This window comes from Bos taurus, chromosome 8, assembly GCF_002263795.3.
Source record: "Bos taurus isolate L1 Dominette 01449 registration number 42190680 breed Hereford chromosome 8, ARS-UCD2.0, whole genome shotgun sequence".
NCBI lineage: Eukaryota > Metazoa > Chordata > Mammalia > Artiodactyla > Bovidae > Bos > Bos taurus.
In genome coordinates, this window is record NC_037335.1 from 102,195,829 (window position 1) to 102,218,996 (window position 23,168).

General features: G+C 43.5%; 3 protein-coding genes across 11 annotated transcripts in view; all 3 read right to left on the reverse strand.

Moving 5' to 3' along the window:
* SLC46A2 (solute carrier family 46 member 2) overlaps window positions 1-6,085 on the reverse strand; it is an 84,014-nt gene extending 77,929 nt beyond the window's left edge. For both annotated transcript variants that reach the window (XM_059889027.1, XM_059889026.1), the window contains exon 1: window positions 1,587-6,085. The gene's annotated coding sequence lies outside the window, so the exon portion shown is untranslated. The remainder of the gene's footprint in view (window positions 1-1,586) is intronic.
* A 92-nt stretch (window positions 6,086-6,177) lies between these two features.
* On the reverse strand, window positions 6,178-11,282 carry LOC513329 (major allergen Equ c 1). 2 transcript variants are annotated; one of them, XM_010808283.3, is made up of 7 exons: window positions 11,129-11,282; window positions 10,637-10,773; window positions 9,196-9,269; window positions 8,091-8,195; window positions 7,635-7,736; window positions 7,390-7,439; window positions 6,178-6,443 (listed from the first exon to the last, which is right to left on the reverse strand). In XM_010808283.3, exons 1-6 carry the CDS (start codon window positions 11,219-11,221, stop codon window positions 7,402-7,404), a joined length of 549 nt encoding a protein of 182 aa, XP_010806585.2. In that variant the 5' UTR covers window positions 11,222-11,282; the 3' UTR covers window positions 6,178-6,443; window positions 7,390-7,401. The 2 variants fall into 2 exon arrangements, with proteins under 2 accessions (XP_010806585.2, XP_010806586.1); XM_010808284.3 differs by lacking the exon at window positions 8,091-8,195.
* A 3,081-nt stretch (window positions 11,283-14,363) lies between these two features.
* Window positions 14,364-23,168, reverse strand: part of ZFP37 (ZFP37 zinc finger protein) — a 95,362-nt gene continuing 86,557 nt past the window's right edge. For 5 of the 7 annotated variants that reach the window (XR_009495756.1, XR_009495753.1, XR_009495752.1 and 2 more), the window contains 4 exons: window positions 20,892-21,052; window positions 20,401-20,551; window positions 20,056-20,252; window positions 14,364-19,966 (listed from right to left, as the gene is read on the reverse strand). The gene's annotated coding sequence lies outside the window, so the exon portion shown is untranslated. The remainder of the gene's footprint in view (window positions 19,967-20,055; window positions 20,253-20,400; window positions 20,552-20,891; window positions 21,053-23,168) is intronic. The other 2 variants (XR_009495755.1, XR_009495751.1) reach the window with 2 other exon arrangements.

Genomic DNA, 23,168 nt, shown 5'->3' on the forward strand with positions numbered 1-23,168 from the left:
CTGTTTGAAGCTACTAAATTTGTGGTTATTTGCAGCAAAAACAGGACACTAATGTAAGACCCATTTCTCCTGTCCAGCTGAATGCCAAGAATAGAGCTTCCTAACTGTTTCCCACGTGGCGCTAGTGGTAAAGAACCCATCTGCCACTGTAGGAGACTTAAAAGATGTGGGTCAGGATAATCCGCTGGAGAAGGGAATGGCAACTCACTCCAGTAATCTTGCCTGGAGAATCCCATGGTCAGAGGAGCCTGGCGGGCTACAGTCCACAGGGTCATAAAGAATTGAACACAACTGAAGTGACTTCACATCCATGCATGCAACTGTATCTTTGACACAGCAGCAGAGTTTCCTAACATATAAATGTTTAACTCTTGGAAGGAAGTGTGGCGCATATGATCTACTGTGCAACGCTAGCTCACACTTGCCGGGAATTAGAATGTTATTCTGTGGTGCTCTTTACAGTAGACTTATTTCCCTTTCTTTAATCAACTTGTTTTCAGAACCTAGGAACATGTTCATGGGACGTGAAGTGGCAATAGGGTGATAAGGAAGACATGAAAACACAATTTAGGATTTAAATACCAGGATGGAAAATCCTCAAATGGATTTGGCTGTGAGCGTGGCCTCCATCCCTGAGGAAAAATGGACAAGGAAGCAGTGTAGCTCCCACTGATAGCTGATTCTGAGATGGTCTGGGACCTGGGACCCTTTCCTGCAGTGCTTGCGCCTGGACAAATGCCTCCTCCAGTAACAAAATACAAAGAAACTATATGGAACTGAAAAATAGCTTCAGACATGCGCAGTTTGGGTTCTTATGAACAGTAAGATAGAAAAGGCCACAAAAGCCTGCTGCTTCTGAAGTGCTAAGCACAAGCAGTGTACACAGAGCCACCGAGTGAACAGGCAGACCCCCAAGGCACTCCTCCTGCTCAAAAGCCCCAGACCCACCCCTGCTGTTATCCCACGTAAGGAACCAGCGCGCCTTCCCTCTAGGAGTGAAGAAAGGGCACCTGTTTCTTGTTTCCAAGCCCTCCTGCAGCACAAATCACAATGAAGCCTTGCCTGAATTCCTCATGGAGCAAGGACCCCACATCAGTAGTAATTCCACCATAATTTTCATTTGATCCCTGATTTCAGTAGAAGAATATTCTAGAAAAATAAAAAATAGTTCTGAAGACTCAATGTTTTGGGACTTCTTGGATGAGACTCCATGCTCCCAATGGAGCAGAGAGCCCAGGTTGGAACCCTGGTTGGGGAACTAGATCCACTGCAACTGAGAGTTCATACGCCGCAACTAAAAACCGGTACAGCTAAATAAATAATTTTTTAAAACACACAACAACAACAACCACCTCAATGTCTTTCTCTCTGTGTGTCTTTTGGGTGAAATGACGTACAACTGATTTGGGTTCATTAGCAAGATGGTAGAATAGGAAATGCCAGCCCACATAACTCCCCAGATACACCCATTTTAACAACCACTCATGGGCAGGAATACCTTTATGAGAGTTCAGAAGTGCAACAGAGAGGTTTCAGCATCCATACAGAGCAAGATAACTGAAGAAAGTAAAAAAGTTTCACTTTACCTGTGTCTCCTGTCTCCCACGATGGTGTAGCAGCGTCTCTGGGAGCTTGTTAGAAGGCAGAATCTCAAGCTTCATCCCAGACCCGCTAAATCAGAGCCTGCTAATGTTTAACAAGATCCGCAGGTGATTCATATGCACATGATAAGAAACACTGATAAGTATATGTGATCATACTTATAGGATTCCGTAAATAATGTATTGCATTGTTCTGTGTTATTTAAATTTATATAAATGGTGCACATATCATTCAGCAACTGGCTTTTTTCACCTTACAATTTACTTTTGAGATCTAACAATGCTAATATAGATCTAGTACATACTTTGGCCACCTCATTCGAAGAGTTGACTCATTGGAAAAGACTTTGATGCTGGGAGGGATTGGAGGCAGGAGGAGAAGGGGACGACAGAGGATGAGATGGCTGGATGGCATCACCGACTCGATGGACATGAGTTTGAGTGAACTCTGGGAGTTGGTGATGGACATGGAGGCCTGGCGTGCTGCGATTCATGGGGTCGCAAAGAGTGGGACATGACTGAGCAACTGAACTGAACTGAACTGAACATTCCCTTTTAATGTGTTGAAGACTGTTTACATTTATGTTGCTGATAATGAAATCTATCACTAAGTTATGAAATTAACTCTCACTTACTAATTCATACTGAAATGAAGCAGGACCCTATGGTCCTTGCCCCCCACCCTATGTCCTCTGCCTGCCTTTTGTCTTTGAAAAGCTTTAGTCAAAGAATAAGTTTAATCAGAGAAATGAGAGTATGCAGAAGCAAAGGAAAATAGTCAAACGAGACCAAATAATAATAACGTAGTCATTAAGCATAGTCAAAGACCTTTAGTTCCTTCTCAAAGGCTATAGATATAATTCGGAGCCTCATAGATACTGACACCCCCACGAAGTGGAAGAAGTTAATTACATGATGACCGGACTGTAGCTGTGACATAAGCTGCCAGAGTTCCAAGAACTGGCCTCAAAGAAATGGAAACAAACCAAACTGTATTTAAAACAATCAACATGACAGTGGTCAAACCACTGATGACCAGTTTGAAGATGACTGTCAGAGCTGACTGCTGTTTCTGCATGCAGCCCTCTCCCTCATCCTAGAAAAGCTCTCTTGTCCCACTAGTTGTCAGTTGAGGGGGCGGATAGTCAGCTTTTGGACAGATGTCCACCCTCCCCCTTCCCCCACAGTTGCCAGAATATGAAATAAAGCAAACTTCCCTTTCCACCAGCCTGGCCTCATTGGGTTTTGAGTGGTGAGTACCTGGACCCATCTTTTGGTAAAATACTAAATTATAATTGGGTCTCTTTTATTAAATAGCTGAGCTGGATAAGTGCTTCCCGGGTGGCTCAGTGGGTAAAGAATTGCCTGTAACTCAGGAGACCCAGGAGATGTGGGTTCAGTCCCTATATTAGAAAGATCCCCTGAAGGAGAGCACCGCAAACCATTCCAGTATTCTTGCCTGGAGAATCCCATGGACAGAGGAGCCTGGTGGGCTACAGTGCAGAGAGTCACAAAGACTCAGACACGACTGAAGTGACAGAGCACACACACACGAGCTAGATAAACGAATTAAATGTCTGAAACATTTCATCCTTCCCCACTAAACTGGCTCCTCTAATTAAATGGAGTTAAGGGCAATTATATCCTTTCAATTGCTCAGGCCAAAAGCTTTGGGGATATCCTGTGTGTTAGCCATATCTACGTAAATGGTTTGGTTTAGTTAAGTCATGTCTGACTTTTTCCATGACAACCACGATGGTATGATCACTCACCTAGAGCCAGACATCCTAGAGTGTGAAATCAAGTGGGCCTTAGGAAGCATCACTACGAATAAAGCTAGTGGAGGTGGTGGAATTCCAGCTGAGCTATTTCAAATCCTAAAAGATGATGCTGTTAAAGTGCTGCACTCAATATGCCAGCAAATTTGGGAAACACAGCAGTGGCCACAGGACTGGAAAAGGTCAGTTTTCATTCCAATCCCAAAGAAGGGCAATGCCCAAGAACGTTCAAACTACCACACAATTTCACTCATTTCACATGCTAAAGAAGAAATGCTTTAAATTCTCCAAGCTAGGCTTCAATACTACATGAACCGAGAACCAGATGCTCAAGCTGGATTTAGAAAAGGCAGAGGAACCAGAGATCAAATTGCCAGTATCTGCTGGATCATAGAAAAAGCAAGAGAATTCCAGAAAAACATCTATTTCTGCTTCATTGACTACACTCAAACTGGAAAATTGTTAAAGAGATGGGAATACCAGACCACCTTACCTGCCTCCTACAAAACCTGTATGCAGGTCAAGAAGCAACAATTAGAACTAGACGTGGAACAATGGTCTGGTTCAAAATTGGGAAAGGAGTATATCAAGGCTGAATCTTGTCACCCTGCTTATTTAATGTATATGCACAGTAACTCTGAGAAATGCTAGGCTGGATAAAGCACAAGCTGGAATCAAGATGGCCAGGAGAAATATCAATAATCTCAGATATGCAGATGACACCACCCTTATGGAAGAAAGCAAAGAGGAGTCTTTTTTAATATAAATTTATTTATTTTAATTGGAGGTTAATTACTTTACAATATTGTATTGGTTTTGCCATACATCAACATGAATCCGCAGGAGAGTAAAAAAGTTGGCTTAAAACCCAACATTCAGAAAACCAAGATCATGGCATCTGGTTCTATCACTTCATGGCAAATAGATGGGGAAACACTGGAAACAGTGACAGACTTTATTTTCTTGGGCTCCAAAATCATTGTGGATGGTACCTGCTGCCAGAAAGTTAAAAGACATTTGCCTTTCAAAAAAAAGTTATGACACATCTAGATAGTATACTGAAAAGCAGAGACATCACTTTGCCAACAAAGGTCTGTATAGTCAAAGCTATGGTTTCCTCCAGTAGTCATGTATCGATGTGAGAGCTGGACCATAAAAAGGCTGAGCATCAAAAAATTTATGTTTTCGAACTGTGGTGCTGGAGAGGACTTCTGAGAGTCCCTTGTACTGTGAGATCAAACCAATCAATTCTAAAGAAAATCAACTCTGAATATTCATTGGAAGGACTGATGCTGAATCTGAAGCTCCAATACTTTGGACACCTGATGCAAAGAGCCTTTCATTAGGAAAGGAAAAAACCCTGATGCTGGGAAAGATTGAAGGCAGGAGGAGAAGGGAATGACAGAGGATGAGGTGATTAGATGGCATCACTGATTCAATGGACAGGAGTTTGAGCAAACTCTGGGAGACCATGAAGACAGGGAATGCTGGTGTGCTGTAGTTCATGGGGTCACAAAGAGTCAGACACACTGAGGAACTGAACAACAACAAAAACAAAGATATGGGGAGAGTCAGATGCCTAGAAAGCCTTCTCTTGTTCATATAAAGAGAACCTCATGTGCCCATAATGAGTCATTTTTCCCCATGACAACTGCTATCAATGTCTTGCTCTGCCACAACACTCATCTGTAACTCTTACACAATTTTCACTATCAGCTGATGTTGGCGAAGGATTACAAATGAAAGGGAAGTTTAATTTCCCTTTCTCCAACGCTTGTAAGTTCCCCAAAGAAGAGACCAAGTAATAACATTTAGCCTCCTTGATGCCTCCTGACCGTACTAGGTATAGAATGCTGAAGATAAGTATTGATCACATTTCATGGAATCTCACTTAATATGTTCACAGTAAATAAAAGCAGCGGTTGAAGGTTTTCCAAGAGTATGAAAAGACACCGACCAAGAGAAAAATAAACGGCATATGATACCACTTATATTTGCAATCTAAAACATTACACATTCTAAATAAAACAGAAACAGAATCGTAAACATAGAAAACAGACCTGTGGTTGCCGAGGGGGAATAGGTGGTGGGGGAGGGATAGGATGGGAATTTGGGATTAGCCGATGTAAGCTACCATATACAGAATGCATAAATAATAAGGTTCTATTTATAGCACAGGGAGGTATACGGAATATCCTGTGATAAACCATAATGGAAAGCAATATGAAAGAGAATGTGTATATACCTATATAACAGGATCACTTTTCTGTACAGCAGAAATATTGTAAACCAACTATACTTTTTTAAAGTAATAAAATTAAAAATAAAAATTTTTAAATTAAGAATTTGAAATTAATAACAGCTTAAAATAGTATTTTCAACCTAGACATCATAGATGTGTTTTTACAAAATAAAAGCATTTGCCATACCAGAAAAAGAAAGAAAGGACACTGACAATCTCAGAGGATGGATGAGTTAGAGAAGCTGGGTTGTAAAGGCGTATCCTAAAACATGTTGAGCTGGTGTCAGCCCCAGCAGCAACTCTCTCTCAGACTGAAAAAGAGAATTCTAGGATGCAGCAATTTCTAGGGCAAGTCTTACAGTTTATCAGGTCACTAAGAAATGGGTAACTCAAAAGACAAATAGCACTCATCGAGACAGAGACTTACTGCAGACAAGGGAAAATCCTGAAACTCGGGGAAGGTTCTGAGAGCCTAGGGGAAGGTTCTGGTCACAAGGCCTCATTTTCTTCCTGTCACCCCCACGTCCCTTACATAAACGAAGAAAAACCACATGACTGCAAGGCAAATCATTTATTGAACAGGTTGAGGAAGGTCTTATTCATGGACCTGCTGTCCTGAATGGGGCAAAGGGAATCGGAAATCTGGAGGAAACTTTGATTCTCGGTGAGCTGCTAAGGCTTCCTAGATAATTAGGGAATATCCTGAAGATGCAGAGACGGTGCCTTCCCGTGCGATAGTGGTGGAAGTCAGGCCCCAGCACTTGGCTTAAGATGATGTGGGAACCATGGAAGAGAAGATTCTGGAGCCCAAATGAGGTGGCACTAAATAAGCAAATGAGAATGAGAACACAAAAGCTTATTAAGTGCTTCTCAGACTGAACTGAGGACAAAGAGAATTTCTGTTACCCAAAATACGTTGAAGAAATAGTCATCAACCTGCATTCTAACCCATGCTATTTGCCAGAATAAGGGAAGGGGGAGTGTTAATGATTCTTTTCCTGTTTTTTTCTATTGTTGATCCCATCTTAACCTGCCCCAGAGCCTATGAAAAGAAGAGTGGAAGCAATGAAGGATGCTAGGCTTATTTCTGCCATCCTCAGCACTGGAAGTTTTCAAGTGTTTTTGACAAATTGGCAAAAGCCATAGCAATCTTTTATTAAATGCTGACTTTATGTAAGCCATAGTTGCTAAGACTTTCACCTACATTATCTGAATGAACCCACACAATAAATCTGAGGTAGGAAACAGATGAGGAAACTCAAGAGACTATTTTCCAGGTTGGAAGACAACTGGAAGCTCAGACAGATTACAAGTTAAGGATGTGCAGAGATTGAAGGAAGAAATCTTTTCCATATATTGGAGGGTGAGATGGGCTTTCAGGATTAGAAGATGGACCACAAACACAGAATGTATTTGAGTTTCATATTCGCACCCTTTTCCCATTTAAAACTATAAGTCTTACTAATTTTTCCCACATTTCAAACAATTATCAATTGTTTCCCAATTATCAATTACTGAGCCCTTTTCTGCAGCACTGTATCCACACTAATTCTGTAAGGTAGACATCATTGTTCCCCTTTTTATTGCTGTATCATTTGCTAAAAAACTCATGGCAGGAGTAGATCCTGAACCCAGGTCCTCCAACTCCAAATTTCAAGCTCTTCCTACCAAATTATTTTTATTGTGATTTTTAAATCTTCTACTGTAATCCCCTAATGCTTCTGGAAGGTACTGAATCCTGGGCCACCCCATCTCCAGCAGAGCTCACCAAACTGCAGCCCTAGGCCACTCCATTCCCTCGCTCCTGCAAGCAGCGATCTGTAGAGGCAGAGAAGAGCACATTCAAACACCAACACCAGTTTACTTCCCAGAACAAAACCAGGTGATTTTCCAGGTTAGGACAAAGGGGACTGAATGCGGGTATTAACTTCTCTTGCATTTCTCCCTTCGGTAACATTCCTACTCAGCAACATGGGACTTCAGGCAGAGAAAGCCAGAGATAGCTCAACTTACCCACTTTGGTCAGGTCAATAACGTTTTCCTTAACAACTCCATACTTTTGGCAAATTTCCACAAACTCGCTCTTGAGTTCTGGACTTGTATCTGGTTCTCGGGCTGTGGGAAGAGTAACAGGAGCTGTTTTGTCCTGTTTCCTGGTGATTGAGGCTCATGAGAGGGGTGGGTCTCCAGCTGAGTGGGAAAGTGAATGGCACTGATTACATGCTTAGGCACAAGTCTCAGGGATGGAAAAAAGTCTTTCTTGAATGTGACACCTTAGGATATCTTTCTGGCACAGTGAGAGAGTCATCATCTTCCCATTACTGAGCCCGAGAGACTTTACCAAAGGGGAGCATCTGTCTTTAATGGGGAGAGAGGTCCCAGGGTACGACAGGGAAGTCCACTCTGTCTCCAGGCTTCCTTCCCTGGTCTCGCCACCCCAAGATGAGCGCCAGCATGAAAGTACTCTACCGTAGAGCTCTAGCAGTTTGAACGAGTTGCTGAAATTCTCGAGATAAAAAATAATATGTTGACTATAGTTCACTTGAAGTATGCGAAATTTATTCTCTCCATCATCTGTGGAGAAAACAGAACACGGCTTAGAACTTCTTTGGTCTGTGGGAAAGAAGTGAAACCCTTTTACCTGTTCTCTCCCACAAAACAATCCTGAAAGAAATAGTGATATCTACTGTCTTCCATCTGCATCTCCCTGGGCTTCGAGATGCAATTTCTAAGCAACACCGATGGAGTGACCATTAGGGGTAGAAAAGTTCAGCCACAGCAGTAACTTCCCCTCTATCCTGACACCTGAGACTCACCTGCCTCTCTCAACCATCTCTGGCAACTATGTGCCTCTGTCTTCTCTACAAGCCCCATTGGCCCTTATACCCAGTGCTACATCCTGAATGATACACTGTGGCAATGGCCTTTTGACATTGTCAGAAAGTGGGGCAGGGAACTACCCTGGTGATCCAGCGGTTAAGAATCCATCTGCCAATGCAGTGAGCACAGGTTTGATCCATGATCCAAGAAGACTCCACATACCTCGGAGCAACTAAGACTGGATACTCTAGAGCCCACAGTCCCACCTACTAAGCCCATGCGGTGCGAGTGCTGAGCCCGAGAGCCCTAAAGCCCTGAAGCCCATGATCCACAGCAAGAGACAAGCTGCCGCAATGAGAAGCCTGGGCATTGTGACTAGAGAGTAGCCCCTGCTTGCTGAAACTGGAGAAAGCCTGAAAACAGCAATGAAGACTCAGTGTAGCAAAAATAAATAAATATATTTTTTTAAGTAGGCGAGGAATGAGAAGCTGTCCTTCCAATTTACTTTTTTATTTGCCAACTTCCTTTTGTTGCAGGAAGTGCATATGACCAAGCCGCTTTCTTTGTGTGGTGATATTGCATGCCAGGCACTGGCTTTGACACACACATTTCTGCCAAATTCAGGATATTGGCTATTAGATGGCCACATTAGATTATCATTATGCATATCAGGAACTGATCAAGATCCTGGGCTTTAGCAAATTCCTTGCACTTGGAAGTAGAATTTAGAAAGACTTTTTTTAAACATACTCACAGCTAATGGTAAATACGCCATCCTCTCCTGTGCTGTCAGAAACCAAAGAAAGCTCAGTACACACTCCATTTACCCTGTAAAACAAAATGAGCTGATGCCCAAGAGATCCTGAAGGGACTGGCTCCCTCACATTCTACCTGTAACTTGAGTTTCCGATTCCACTGATTAGCAGTTGAACATTTGGGGTATAGTTTCCAAAGCGCTTTTATTTACATTATTTCACTTCACTTGGTGCTTTGAGAACGAGTCCACTTCTTCTATCCCTGTGCCTCTATCACCTCTTCACACTATTACTATTATGACAGCTACTTGTCTAGAGAATTAGCTGGGTTCTGACCCAGGGCCAACTTCTCAGATAGTGACTTACAAACATCACCTCACTTGATCCTCACAAAAATACAGAGAGAGAATTATATCATTGTCTTTTGCTCCAGAGAAGACCGAGGAAGAAAGAGATGAATTTTCTTGGTAACTTGGAGATTCGAGAACTGGATAGGGTATTGATTCGAATCCTGTGCTCTTAACCTATACTGTCTTTCCATACTACTAATGATCTGACAGCCCTCTGCCCCTTACCTCCTCCACTCCCACAGTAATCGAGTCTATGTCCTGACCAGTAATGATGAAGAAGCTGAAGTTGAACGGTTCTATGAAGACCTATGAGACCTTCAAGAACTAACACCCCCAAAAGATGTCCTTTTCATTATAGGGGACTGGAGTGCAAAAGTAGGAAGTCAAGAGATACCTGGAGTAACAGGCAAGTTTGGCCTTGGAGTACAAAACGAAGCAGGTCAAAGGCTAACAGAGTTTTGTCAAGAGAACACACTGGTCATAGCAAACACCGTCTTCCAACAACACAAGAGAAGACTCTACACACGGACATCACCAGATGGTCAATACTGAAATCAGATTGATTATATTCTTTGCAGCCAAAGGTGGAGAAGTTCTATACAGTCAGCAAAAACAAGACCAGGAGCTGACTGTGGCTCAGATCATGAACTCCTTGAGTTCAGATCAAGAACTCAATCTTCAAGAAAGATTGAAGGCAGGAGGAGAAGGGGATGACATCGGATGAGATGGTTGGATGGCATCACTGACTTAATGGACATGAATTTGAGTAAGCTCCGGGAGTTGGTAATGGACAGGGTAGCCTGGCATCCTGCAGTCCATGGGGTCGCAAAGAATCAGGCACAACTGGGCGACCGAACTGACCTGAACTCCCATGTACATGTATTCCTGTCCCAGTTCTTATCTTCGAATCTAGAAAAGTCACAGGTTTAGGTTCACCAAGCCTTGGGTCAGTGCTAGATGATGGACCCCGATTTTAGGTACAGATGCAGAATGTATGCATAGGTGTGTGTCTGTGTGTATGTGTGTAAAGGTCCAGGACCATATTCAGACTTCTATGTTTCCTTTCCCAAGCAAAATAACCCATACTTACTTTGTATGAAATTTAAATAACAATGAAGAATTTTCCAAGACATCGATGTATTCCACAAAAACTCTCATGCTACCATTTTCTTCTATCTTTTCCCTGTTGTCTGAGGCCAAGAGAATGGAATACCACTCCCCTGCAATCTAAAATAAATCAATAAAATGATTGGGTGAGAAAAGAGGAAAGGAATACAACATGAACCCTTGTCTCCTTGAACCCTGACCTCTGGGCCAGGACCCTCATCATGGTGATGTGAAGATGAAATTAGACTCGGGTCGACTGGCACCAGATCGAGGACTCTTTCCACTGTTCATTGTACCTCCTGTAAGTTGGAGCTTCCCCAAGTGTTGCCACCTTTTAACATGGCACCACTGCCCTTAAACTTCCCATTTCCTCTCCTATGTCAAGGAACTCCTGCCCTCACAGATTGCCACCCTGCTTCAGAATCTTCCAAAATGCCCTCCAAAATCCAAAGTCACTATGCTTCCCTGCCCTTACCTCTGGAATATCAAAGTTGCTTCTCACAACATCAGAGTTTCCCTCCTGGGCACAGACTAGGGTCAGCCCCAGACACAGCAGCAGCAGCTTCATCTTGGCAGGAGACAGCGCTGTCTTCTCTACTGTCACTGGGAGTGAGTCTCTTCCTGATGGTGGCTTGGTTCCCCAGGGCCTCTCCTTTTATATCTGCTCCAGGTCCAGTTTACTGTCCACAAGGCACCATCTCTCCTCCTCCCACAATGTGACATGGACTGTTATTCCCTGGGGTGAGGCCAGGGACTGTTCCTGACCTTCTGAAACTTGGCAACATCAACTCTTTTAGATCTACTTAGTGACCTTAAATTCCTCAAGAAAAAAACTCAAGAAAAATAGTGGAGGCTTGAAAGGGCTGCCTTGTGGAACGAGATTTAACTGTGGATCTGGCTTAGAATCCAAACTCCAGTTACATGTGGCAGAAATGGAGTCTAACCAGGAAGTGTGCTGTTTGGAGACTCTGTGTCTCAGTGGAATTTGGAGAGTCACTCTGTTTTGATAGCCTCAGAAACAAAGAAACTGTCTCTGCCAAAGGTGAGGGTAGCTATCACAAAGCATTAACACAGAGTTGGTTAAAATGGGGTTGAATAAAATATTAACAAAGTCTTTAAAGTACGGTGTCTGGTATTCCGTGCATTTAAATTCCTTTTCCTTATTCTCTGAACTCAACTCCTGTAGTCTTTCCTTTCCACACAATGACTGAGCAAGTGTTTAACCACCCTGTATACCTCACCATTCTTAGGTCCCATAAGATGAATAGAGAAGTACAAGATGCCATCCTTCCTTTAAGCAAGTTTCAAGGAAGGTGGGGAAATGCTTTATACACTCCATAAGAACTTAATCCTACAAGCATGGAAATAACTCCACTGAGTGGGACCGAGTCCAGACCATCATTGGTCAGCAAAGGGGTGATGTAGGAGGTAGTATCATGCAGAAAGTGCCTAAGTGGGCTTCCCTGGTGGTCCATTGGTTAATCTGCCTTCCAGTAGAGGAGATGTGGTTCAATCCCTGTTCAGGGAATTAAGATCCCATATGCCACAGAGCAACTAAGCTCATGAGTCACAACTATTGAGTTGTGGTCCACCTGCTTGTAAGATCCAATACAGCCAAAAATAAACACATATTTTATAAAACAGAAAATGCCTAAGAACTCAGGTTTTGGAGTCATGGAGACCTGAGCTTCCTTCCTATCTCTGCCATTTTGATGCCATGAGGACAGATTTAAGATCTCTGAGCCTCAGGTTGCTCATCATGGGGATAATTACACCCACCTGTGGGTCACTGCAGGGATTCAACGGAACTCTGTGTGTGGAACCCTCAACAGAATGTCCAGTGCATCTTGGGCTGGTGGTCAGAGACTTATTCCTGGAGACAGCAGGACTTGGGGTGGGTCTTAAAAGCTAGGGAGGGACTCCAGAAGTGCAGAGCATGTGGGAAGAGCCTGGAAGGTGAGAGGACAATGTTGTGTTAGGATCCTTGAACCTCAACTGGAGCTTGTTAAAAGCTACAGCACATTCTGCCTTGCTCAGCGGGTCTGACTCTGTGTGAGCCCACGGACTGTACCCCATCTGGCTCCTCTCTCCATGGAATTTCCTAGGCAAGAATACTGGAGTGCTTTGCCATTTCCTTCTCCAGGTGATCTTCCTGACCCAGGAATTGAACCCAAGTCTCCTGCATTGGCAGGCGGATTCTTTACCGCTGAGCCACCAGGAAATCCCAATGGTCCCCTTCTGCACCCCTAAAAGAGAGAGTGACTGGTGTCATGAGAGGAGCGTGCACAGGCAGTGGACCTAGGAATTGGGGCATTCTATCTATGCTTGTTTTAAAAGTTTCCCCAGGGACTTCCCTGGTGGTCCAGTGGTTAAGACATTGCCTTCCAACGCAGGGGACATCTTTCCCCTGACCTGGGAGCTAAGATGCCACATGCCTTGTGGCCAAAAAGTCAAAACATAAAACAGAAGAAATACAGCTACAGATTTTTATAAAAATGGTCCATATTTTAGAAAAAGTCATCCCAGGTCCTGTGTGACCGTTACTAGCTCATGCTGAACTGATATCCAGTCACTGGTGTTTTGTCATCATAGGTGGGTTGTGGGTTTTCAAGCCCCTGGGATGGAAGAACTGAATTTGATAAATGGTAGCAAAGGCTCTGGACTTTATTTCCCTCATTTGATTCTTTCCAAGAACGGAGGGCAGCCTATAAGCAACCAGGTTTGCACAACGGGCTTCAATTTCCCTGGACTGTGGTGCGAAGGGAGAGTGAGCTACCACTGCTTCACACAGGCTTACAATCCCATTCCACCACCACTCCCAACCCTTAGAGCTCCACACTGTAATTTTCTGCTGCTGGTGGAGATGTCTTTCTCCTGCTTTGAACCTACCATAGCACCTGATACCTAGAATCACCTCTGGAATGACTGAAGCTTAAATCCTGTCTGAAAAGCACTAGAATGTGATCAGTTGTGTCTGACTCTTTGCAACTTCACGGAGTCTAGCCCACCAGGCTCCTCTGCCCATGGGATTTCCAGGAAAGAATACTGGAATGGGGTGCCTTTCCCTACTCTGGGGAATCTCCTGGCTCAAGGATCGAACCTGTGTCTCTTGTGTCTCCTGCTTTGGCAGGATGATTCTTTACCACTGGCGCCACCTGGGAAGCCCAGAAAGCACCAAGGATTCTAGTTTTGAGAAATAACCTTGTAAATCCTTGTAAAATCCTTTTGTAAATAAGAATATTACTTTGGGGCAGTGACTTCATTGTTAGCTCGTGGCCCACAGAAGTGGAGAGAGGGCAGAGGATAGAAATCTATGATCTGAGGCCCGTGTTGTAGGTGAACTTATCTTTCGATACTAAGATCTGAGTTGACTGTTCCCGACTCTGGTTATTCACTTCCATTTCAGATCTACCACATTTTTGGTGGTCGGCTCAAGCACTGCCAGGACAGCCTGTATTCACTAAGATAGTAAGGTCAAGGCTTCAAAAATACCAAAGGTATGATGCAATTCACCTAGCGGCTTGGTGAAAGAAGACCCAGTCAAAACCAAAGCTGAACTAATACTAAATCAATCAGGAGTGATGCTTGGCTTTACAATAGGATTCCCTTAAATAATATTCCTGTATTGTGCTTAAATATTTGTGGTATGAGTTGTAAATTAATGATATGAAACACTCTCACAACTTGTAGATTACCAATAAACATCACAGTTGAATGAATTATCAACCTTTACACTGTGAAAGAAAAGGGGTAGAGAGATGGGGAAAGATGAGCATGAAAAGAAAACAGAAGAGTAACAACCACTGATGCTAGCAGCTCTCAGATGATGATGCAAGCACATGGTATAAGGATTCATTTCACAAAAGTTCACTTGTTCACCATAAACGGTGAACACGTCTATCATAGAATGCAAGACACACAGGGTATTTGATGTAGAGCAATTTTGTTTGTAGTGTAGCAAGGTGCTTTAGTAGACAGTGTTGCTTCTACTGCTAAGTCACTTCAGTCATGTCCAACTCTGTGCGACCCCATAGACGGCAGCCCATCAGGCTCCCCAATCCCTGGGATTCTCCAGGCAAGAACACTGGAGTGGGTTGCCATTGCCTTCTCCAATGCATGAAAGTGAAATGGGAAAGTGAAGTCGCACAGCCCTGTCCTACTCTTAGCGACCCCATGGACTGCAGCCTTCCAGGCTCCTCCATCCATGGGATTTTCCAGGCAAGAGTACTGGAGTGGGTTGCCATTGCCTTCTCCAGTAGACAGTGCTACTAAAGTATTTTTGAAAAACAATGATTCAGAATCTGAAAAGAATAGAAGTATATATACATATATAGCTGAACTACTTTGCTATACATTTGAAGCAACACAACACTGTAAATCAACAGTGTGCATGCATGCTCAGTTCAGTTCAGTTCAGTTCAGTCACTCAGTCGTGTCCCACTCTTTGTGATTCCATGAACTGTAGCACTCTCAGGCCTCCTTGTCCATCACCAACTCCCGGACTTCACTCAGACTCACGTCCATCGAGTCAGTGATGCCATCCAGCCATCTCATCCTCTGTCGTCCCCTTCTCCTCCTGCCCCCAATCCCTCCCAGCATCAGAGTCTTTTCCAATGAGTCAACTCTTTGTACGAGGTGGCCAAAGTACTGGAGTTTCAGCTTTAGCATCATTCCTTTCAAAGAAATCCCAGGGCTGATCTCCTTCAGAATGGACTGGTTGGATCTCCTTGCAGTCCAAGGGACTCTCAAGAGTCTTCTCCAACACCACAGTTCAAAAGCATCAGTTCTTCGGTGCTCAGCCTTCTTCACAGTCCAACTCTCATATCCATACATGACCAGTAGAAAAAGCATAGCCTTGACTAGATGGACCTTTGTTGGAAAAGTAACGTCTCTGTTTTTCAATATGCTATCTAGGTTGGTCATAACTTTCCTTTCAAGGAGAAAGCGTCTTTTAATTTCATGGCTGCAGTCACCATCTGCAGTGATTTTGGAGCCACCAAAATAAAGTCTGACACTGTTTCCACTGTTTCCCCATCTATTTCCCATGAAGTGATGGGACCGGATGCCATGACCTTTGTTTTCTGAATGTTGACAAGGCAGCTATTTTCAGCAGAGATAAAACCAAAACTTACAAGTTAACAAGGAAACATGAGGTCATCCATATGAAAGAGAGAGGGTTGTAAATAATCACTTTCACTGTATGGCTCATAAAAAGGAAGAAGGTCATAAATAGTTACTTATCACAATATGGAAAAACTAACGAAGGAAATGCATGCATTCCTAAGCCCTGGGACTACCTTGCTACTCCACTTAATTCCTGAATATTCAGGAATTAATAAGGGACAGAGGATTCATGGCAGACCCAAAACAGCACACAGGAAGCCTCCTGTTAAATGCTTCCTGACAGTGAGCTACAGCCCACGGGGTCTCAAAGAGTCAAATACAACTGAGCCCATGAGCACACATGAACCAGTCATTACAGAGGTGAGCTGCCCATGCCTCAGACATTTAGAGGTAATCTTTTAGAAACAGAGAGGTAGTATTTCATGCCTCAGTTCAAACATGGCATTGACACCTGAATCCAAATTACTTTATTACAGTCAACTTGCATCTGTTATTTTAATTTTTAAGATGATTAGACTTAAGTAAGCTTAGAAACAATTGGCAATCAAATAAAGAAGGGCTGTTAAAGACATATTTCTTCAAGCATGGAATTGTGCCATAATCCACTTACCAAGGCAGGTAGTTACAATGGAAATACATTTGGCAGCAGTACAAAAACCATCTGTACTGGGGACAGATATTAAAAAATAATATTTTGCTCTCATAAATATCAATGAGTATTAGACAAGTGCTTTATAAATATTATTTCATGGAATCTTCATAATAGATCAGTATGCTAAGTATTATTATCCTGTTTATAAAGGTATAAACTAAGACTCAGGTTAAGTAAACTTACCAAGATCACACAGCGAGCAAGTGGGAGAACCCATATTGGAACCCAAGACTGTCTGATTCCAGAGTTCCTATGCTGACTGATTCCACGACACAGATCGAGGCTTAAAGTTTCTGACATGGAGGACAGATGGAACAGGAATAAGTAATGCTTTAGACCCTCAGGGCTGTCTGCCTAGTAGTTACGACTGAAGAAGTTACATATAGATTTCCCTAAAATGTGACATTAGGGACATGGCTGAGAGTCTGATCAAGTGAAGGGCAAGAAGCAACCCTTTTGGTCAACAAATATTTGATGGGTGAAAAGATAATTTGAGGGGTATTGCTCATCTCATGGGGCTTCCCAGGTGGTTCCGTTGTAAAGAATCCTCCTGCCAATGCAGGAGATGCGAGTTCGACCCCTGGGTCCGGAAGATCCTTGGAGAAGGAAATAGCAACCCACTCCAGTATTCTTGCCTAGAAAATTTCCAGAGGAGTCTGGTGGGTTACAGTCCACAGCGTTGCAGAGTCAGACACGACTGAGTGACCGAGCATGAACACAGGCACTTCTAAAAGGAATTAGGGGATGCTTCTATACCAAAAAAGCAGACACTATGTGCTTGCATTTGTGGTACAAGTTAAGTACCTGGGACCCACCCACTGACTGAACGTGCATTATTATTATTGCACTTTTAAAGATAGAGAAGACATAAATGGATTCTTATTATATTCCTTGCCTTAGAGCTGAGATGAAAAAGTGCAGTGAAAGAGATTTGAGAGCAACAACTGAGTGGCGAGGAGAAGCTTTTTACAAATCTTTTCCTGGCCTTAAAGCAATGGGGAGATGTGGGCATAGCTGTCAGTTTGGGGAAGAGGTATAGCAATATATGTATCATACAAGATGATGACAAATGTAGGAATTTCTTTGTTTTTGTTGAATCAAGGCTCATATTTTTCTACAAGAATCTATGAGTCAGGCCCTTACCTGCCGGTCCAGTGGTCAGGGAGCTAAGATCCAACATGCCTCACAGCCAAAAAACCAAACATAAAAACAGAAGCAATATTGTAACAAAATCAATAAAGACTGTAAAAATGGTCCACATCGGAAATTTCTTAAAAAAAAAAAAAAAGGTGAGAATCGAATCAGTCAAACCACCTTGAGGAAGCTGAAAACAGTAAAGCCCAAGCACAGGCTGTCTCCTGAGCTCCCCTCACACAGTCCCTCCTTTACTTCTGAATCCTGTAAATCTGCTCTTCCGTTTTAACCTGTATACACAGAGACCTCTAGTGCCTTCCAATAGTCTTTCAAAGGCTTCCCTGGTGGCTGAGATGGTAAAGAATCGGCCTGCAATGCGGGAGACCTGGGTTCAATCCCAGGGTCAGGAAGATTTCCTGGGGAAGGAAATGGCAACCCACTCCAGGGTTCTTGCCTGGAGAATCCCATAGAAAGAGGAGCCTGATGGGCTACAGTCCATGGAGTTGCAAAGAGTCAGACACAACTGAGCGAGTAACCCTAGTGCCCTCAGCTAACCCAGAGTCAACTCAGAATCACATTCCAAAAAACATCCATTTTCCTCCATCTGGCCAAGTCTTGTACCTACTATGTCAGTAGCTTCTTGAATCTTAACTTTTTTTTAAGACCCCCAGAAGGCTGGACAAAAATGGAATGGGAATAGCACTGTGGCCAGGCTGTAGGAGGCGGGAAGGAAGGGTCATGGATTCTCTGCTCTTCTCTCAAGGCTGACTGCTAAACCTGTGTGTGTGTGTGTGTGTGTGTGACAACTAGACCCCCATATATTCAGAGCATAGTGTTTTGTGAAGAGATTTTTCTGAACCAATCGCCTTAGAGTTCCCATCTCTCCAATTCCACCAAAGGGAAAGATGCTAAAGTACCGGGGTCCAGCCCTGGTAGGATCCAGGGATTCCCTCGGGAGGACGGCATCTGCGAAAGAAGACATACAGAGATAAAGAGATAATGAAAGAATTTTGCAGTTAAGAAAATAGAGGAGAGAAAAGAGGCTGATATTCCTTGGTTTACACAGAAAGCTATCAAGCCCCAGCACGGGACTTGCTCTGTTCACGTAGGCCGCAGGCACCCTCTCCAATCGCGGAAGGTGCCCCACCTTAGGCACCTTCTCAAGTGGGTCTTAGAAGCCCAGGCAGGAAAGTGAACACAGAGAGCCCCTGCGCTCCATGGAATCAGCCTGAATAGGAAAAGGAAAGAGAAAGAACGACATGGGGAGACCAAGCTTCGGTGAGCAAGGCCCGCACTTTATTTTCCAAAGTAGTTTTTGTACCTTAAGTTGTGCATAGAGGGTAATGGGGGGGGGGGGGGGGGGGGCGGGGAGCAGGTAGAGTCATTCAAGGTCAGCAGTCCTTGATCCTTATCGAAGCCAGGCTTTCTTTCTGCAAACTTATCATATGCAAAAGCTTTAGGTGATTTACATCATCTTCTGGCCAGGAGGCCTGTTAACATTTTATGACCCTTTCTTCAGAAAACTTATTTTTCTCTAAAGGTGATCATTCTAAAGTCAGGCGCTACCCTCCGAAAGCATTAGATAAAGCTGCATTCCTATAGGGCAAAAGTGTGGTGGGCTATAACAAGAAAAGAATTAACTCAAGGGTCCAAGGTTACAAATATTAAAGCTACTACTTACATTTCTATATACCAACTATATTAATCAATACCCTCCCAGGGACACAGTAGGTAAGGGATATGGAAACTTGGCAGCAAGCATTAGCTCAACAAAGAAATCCTCTACTAGTTCTATTCTAACAATTTTAACTCTCTGAGAAGCTCTGCATTGTTAGAATATCTTAAGCTCCCTGTGCCTCTAGTAGTGGGGAGGCTGTGAACAATCACATGCATAGCTGCAGGAGTCTGAACAAACTTGTCAGGCAAGCTAGAAAGTCATCAGAGGGGTTTGAATTGAAACACTCCTATTATGCCCAGGAGACTTATTAACTAGAGTTTTAAGTTGATTTTCTTACAGAGAAAGGTGGTCGGGGATAGCCCCCCGTTAATGTCAGAAGAGTTGGTGAAAGTCGTGAAATAGTAAAACAGACAAATTTTGGTTTTGGGGTAGATACTCGGGCAGGTCCAGGGGGGGCCCTTGAGTCCTGACTCACCTTTGCATATCAGGCCTCTCCGCATGACCTTTGTCATGGGTGGGAACTCCCATGCTGGCTCCTGGCACTCAAGGCCCCCACATTCTTTGGTCTGAGCTAAAACACACTCATGAAAATATTACCACCAGACAAGGGAGAAAGAAGATGGGCTCTCTGATCTTTCTGGTGCAGGTCAGGAAGGCCACATATGGAGAAAACAAGCCTGGTGTGCCTGCTGTGTCACGCTGAGCACTGTTTCACCTGTTGGATACTGCAGAGAATAAAAGAAACTCCTTCAGCATGTTTACATTCTAGAGGGAGTGGGTACAGGCAATAAACAAATAAATATGGAAGGCTTACCAGGAAAGGTGGGGAAAGAGCGCTACTTAGACTTGGGGTGTGGAGGAGTCACCCAGAGCCAGGAGGCCGTGAGACAGTGGGCCATGCCGGTATCTGGGAGATGAGGGTTTCACACAAAGGAAGCAGCAAGGACTGGGGTCCAGAGATGGGCTTGCTCATGGGGTGTCTGCGGAAGATGGTGTGAGGAACTAGTTCAGCTTTAATAGAAACATGGGGAGAGGAAGGTAGTTGTGTTAGGTTGTGGGATTTCTGGCGGCTGGATAATCCCTGTCAGCACTGCTGACCAGACCTTGTTTCCCAGGCCAGGCTCTCCTGAAAAAACTGTCACTCCATTTTCTTTCTTACCAAGTGGTTAGCCAGTTGCTGTTCAGTTGCTCAGTCATGTCCAACTCTTTGCAACCCCATGGACTGCAGCATCCCAGGCTTCCTTGTCCTTCACCATCTCACGGAGTTTGCTCAAACTCATGCCCATTGAGTCGGTGATGCCAGTAATTGTCTATTATTTATGCAAGAGATAGACGGGCTCCAGGTCAGACATTTAGAACTGGCCTCCTGTTTACATTTCATGGGGCATGAAGATGTGGGCTTCAGGCTAGATACCCCTATTAGCATTTCCTAAGACACGAGATGGTAGGGCTCCAGTTAAGACATTGACGTCAGCCTCCTGTTTGCCCTCCAGAATAGAAGTAACAACAGTCACAGGGTAAATAGCCAGTGTTTGTCCCTTGTAAACACCTTAAGGGAACACTCATGGCAATAATCAAGGTAAGAATCATGGCAGGGACACAGAAGTAAAACCCTGTTTGAGTAAAGGATTAAGGGATCTCAGCTCTCACCTCTTTCAGGACAAGGAAGACACTACACAAGCACAGAAAGGCTCCCTGTGAGTCCAAATTCAAGGAATAACTCCGGGCCATAACGAGTCTTGCTCCTCCCAGAAGCCTTCACTTCAAGATCCATTTTGGTTGAGGGATGCAGGTGTACCCAGGGGAGGGTCCTAGTGTAGGTCAAGTATGGGAAAAAAATCAGATAATTGGCCTTAAGGAAGACAAAGACACAGAAGAACGGATCTATATAAATGACTTAACCATCTCTTTACTGTCCTCCTCTTCACTAGGGCGATGCCCACACCCCTTCTATCTGGATGTGCATCTCTGCCTTGCTTCTGTCTCATCTAAACAAATTCAATTTGGGGGCAGGGAACAATTCCTGGGCAGGAAATTAAAATCTCGATTCATGCCTCCACTCACTGCCGCAGTGATAAATGCATTTTTCACTGAGGGCAAAGATCCAGGGAAAAATAGCTTCTAGCCTCTAGCCCTTGCTGGTCTGGGGGCTAGGATCCCTGGTTCCCATCCAGGCTACCTAGATTCAGTTCCTGGGCAAGGAATTAAGATCTCCCTTCATGCCTCCACTCACTGTTGCCTCGCTGAGACCATTACTACCAAAATAGAGTTATCACACATTTTGATATCACATAAGAGAGGACTCTACACATGGACATCACCAGATGGTCAACACCAAAATCAGATTGATTATGTTCTTTGCAGCCAAAGATGGAGAAGCTCTATACATTCAGCAAAAACAAGGCCAGGATCTGACTGTGGCTCAGATCATGAACTCCTTATTGCCAAATTCAGACTTATATTGAGAAAGTAGAGAAAACCACTAGACCATGTAGGTATTACCTAAGTCAAATCCCTTATGATTATACAGTGGAAGTGACAAATAGATTCAAGAGATTAGATATGACAGATACAGTGCCTGAATAACTATGGACAGAGGTTTGTGAATTTGTACAGGAGACAGGGATCAAGACCATATCCAAGAAAAAGAAATGCAAAAAAGCAAAATGGCTGCCTGAGGAGGCCTTACAAATAGCTGTGAAAGAAGAGAAGTGAAAAGCAAAGTAGAAAAGGAAAGATATACCGGTTTGAACGCAGAGTTCAAAAGAACAGCAAGGAGAAATAAATCCTAAATGATCAGTGCAAACAAAGAGGAAAACAATAGAATGGGAAAGACTAGAGATCTTTTCAAGAAAATTAGAGATACCAGGGACCATTTCATGCAAATATGGGCTCAATAAAGGACAGAAATGGTATGGACCTAACAGAAACAGAAGATATCAAGAAGAGGTGGCAAGAATACACAGAAGAACTATACAAAAAAGATCTTCATGACCCAGATAATCACAATCGTGTGATCACTACCCTAGAGCCAGACATCCTGGAATGTGAAGTCAAGTGGGCCTTAGGAAGCATCACTACAAACAAAGCTAGTGGAGGTGATGGAATTCAGTTGAGCTATTTCAAATCCTAAAAGATGATGCTGTGAAAGTGCTGCACTCAATATGCCAGCAAATTTGGAAAACTCAGCAGTGGCCACAGGACTGGAAAAGGTCAGTTTTCATTCCAGTCCCAAAGAAAGGCAATGCCAAAATGTTCAAACTACCACACAATTGCACTCATCTCACACGTTAGTAAAGTAATGCTCAGAATTCTCCAAGCCAGGCTTCAACAATATGTGAACCATGAACTTCAAGTTGTTCAAACTGGATTTAGAAAAGGCAGAGGAACCAGAGATCAAATTGCCAACTTCTGTTGGATCATCATAAAAGCTGGAATTCCAGCACAAGCTGGAATCAAGATTTCTGGGAGAAATATCAGTAACCTCAGATATGCAGTTGACACCACCCTTATGGCAGAAAGTGAAGAAGAACTAAAAAGCCTCTTGATGAAAGTGAAAGAGGAGAGTGAAAAAGTTGGCTTAAAGCTCAACATTCAGAAAACGAAGACCATGGCATCTGGTCCTGGAAACAGTGTCAGACTTTATTTTTGGGGGCTCCCAAATCACTGCAGATGGTGACTGCAGCCATGAAATGAAAAGACGCTTACTCCTTGGAAGGAAAGTTATGACCAACCTAGATAGCATATTCAAAAGCAGACATTACTTTGCCAACAAAGTTTCATTTAGTCAAGGCTATGGTTTTTCCTGTGGTCATATATGGATGTGAGAGTTGGACTGTGAAGAAGGCTGAGTGCCGAAGAATTGATGCTTTTGAACTGTGGTTTTGCAGAAGGCTCTTGAGAGTCCCTTGGACTGCAAGGAGACCC

Coding starts and splice junctions, on each gene's coding strand:
- LOC513329 (XM_010808283.3), bottom strand. CDS start 11,221: ATGAAGCTGCTGCTGCTGTGTCTGGGGCTGACCCTAGTCTGTGCCCAG. Junction 10,774..11,128: donor GCAACTTTGATATTCCAGAG/GTAAGGGCAGGG, acceptor GATTTATTTTAG/ATTGCAGGGGAGTGGTATTC. Junction 8,196..9,195: donor TGGCGTATTTACCATTAGCT/GTGAGTATGTTT, acceptor TTTTCTCCACAG/ATGATGGAGAGAATAAATTT.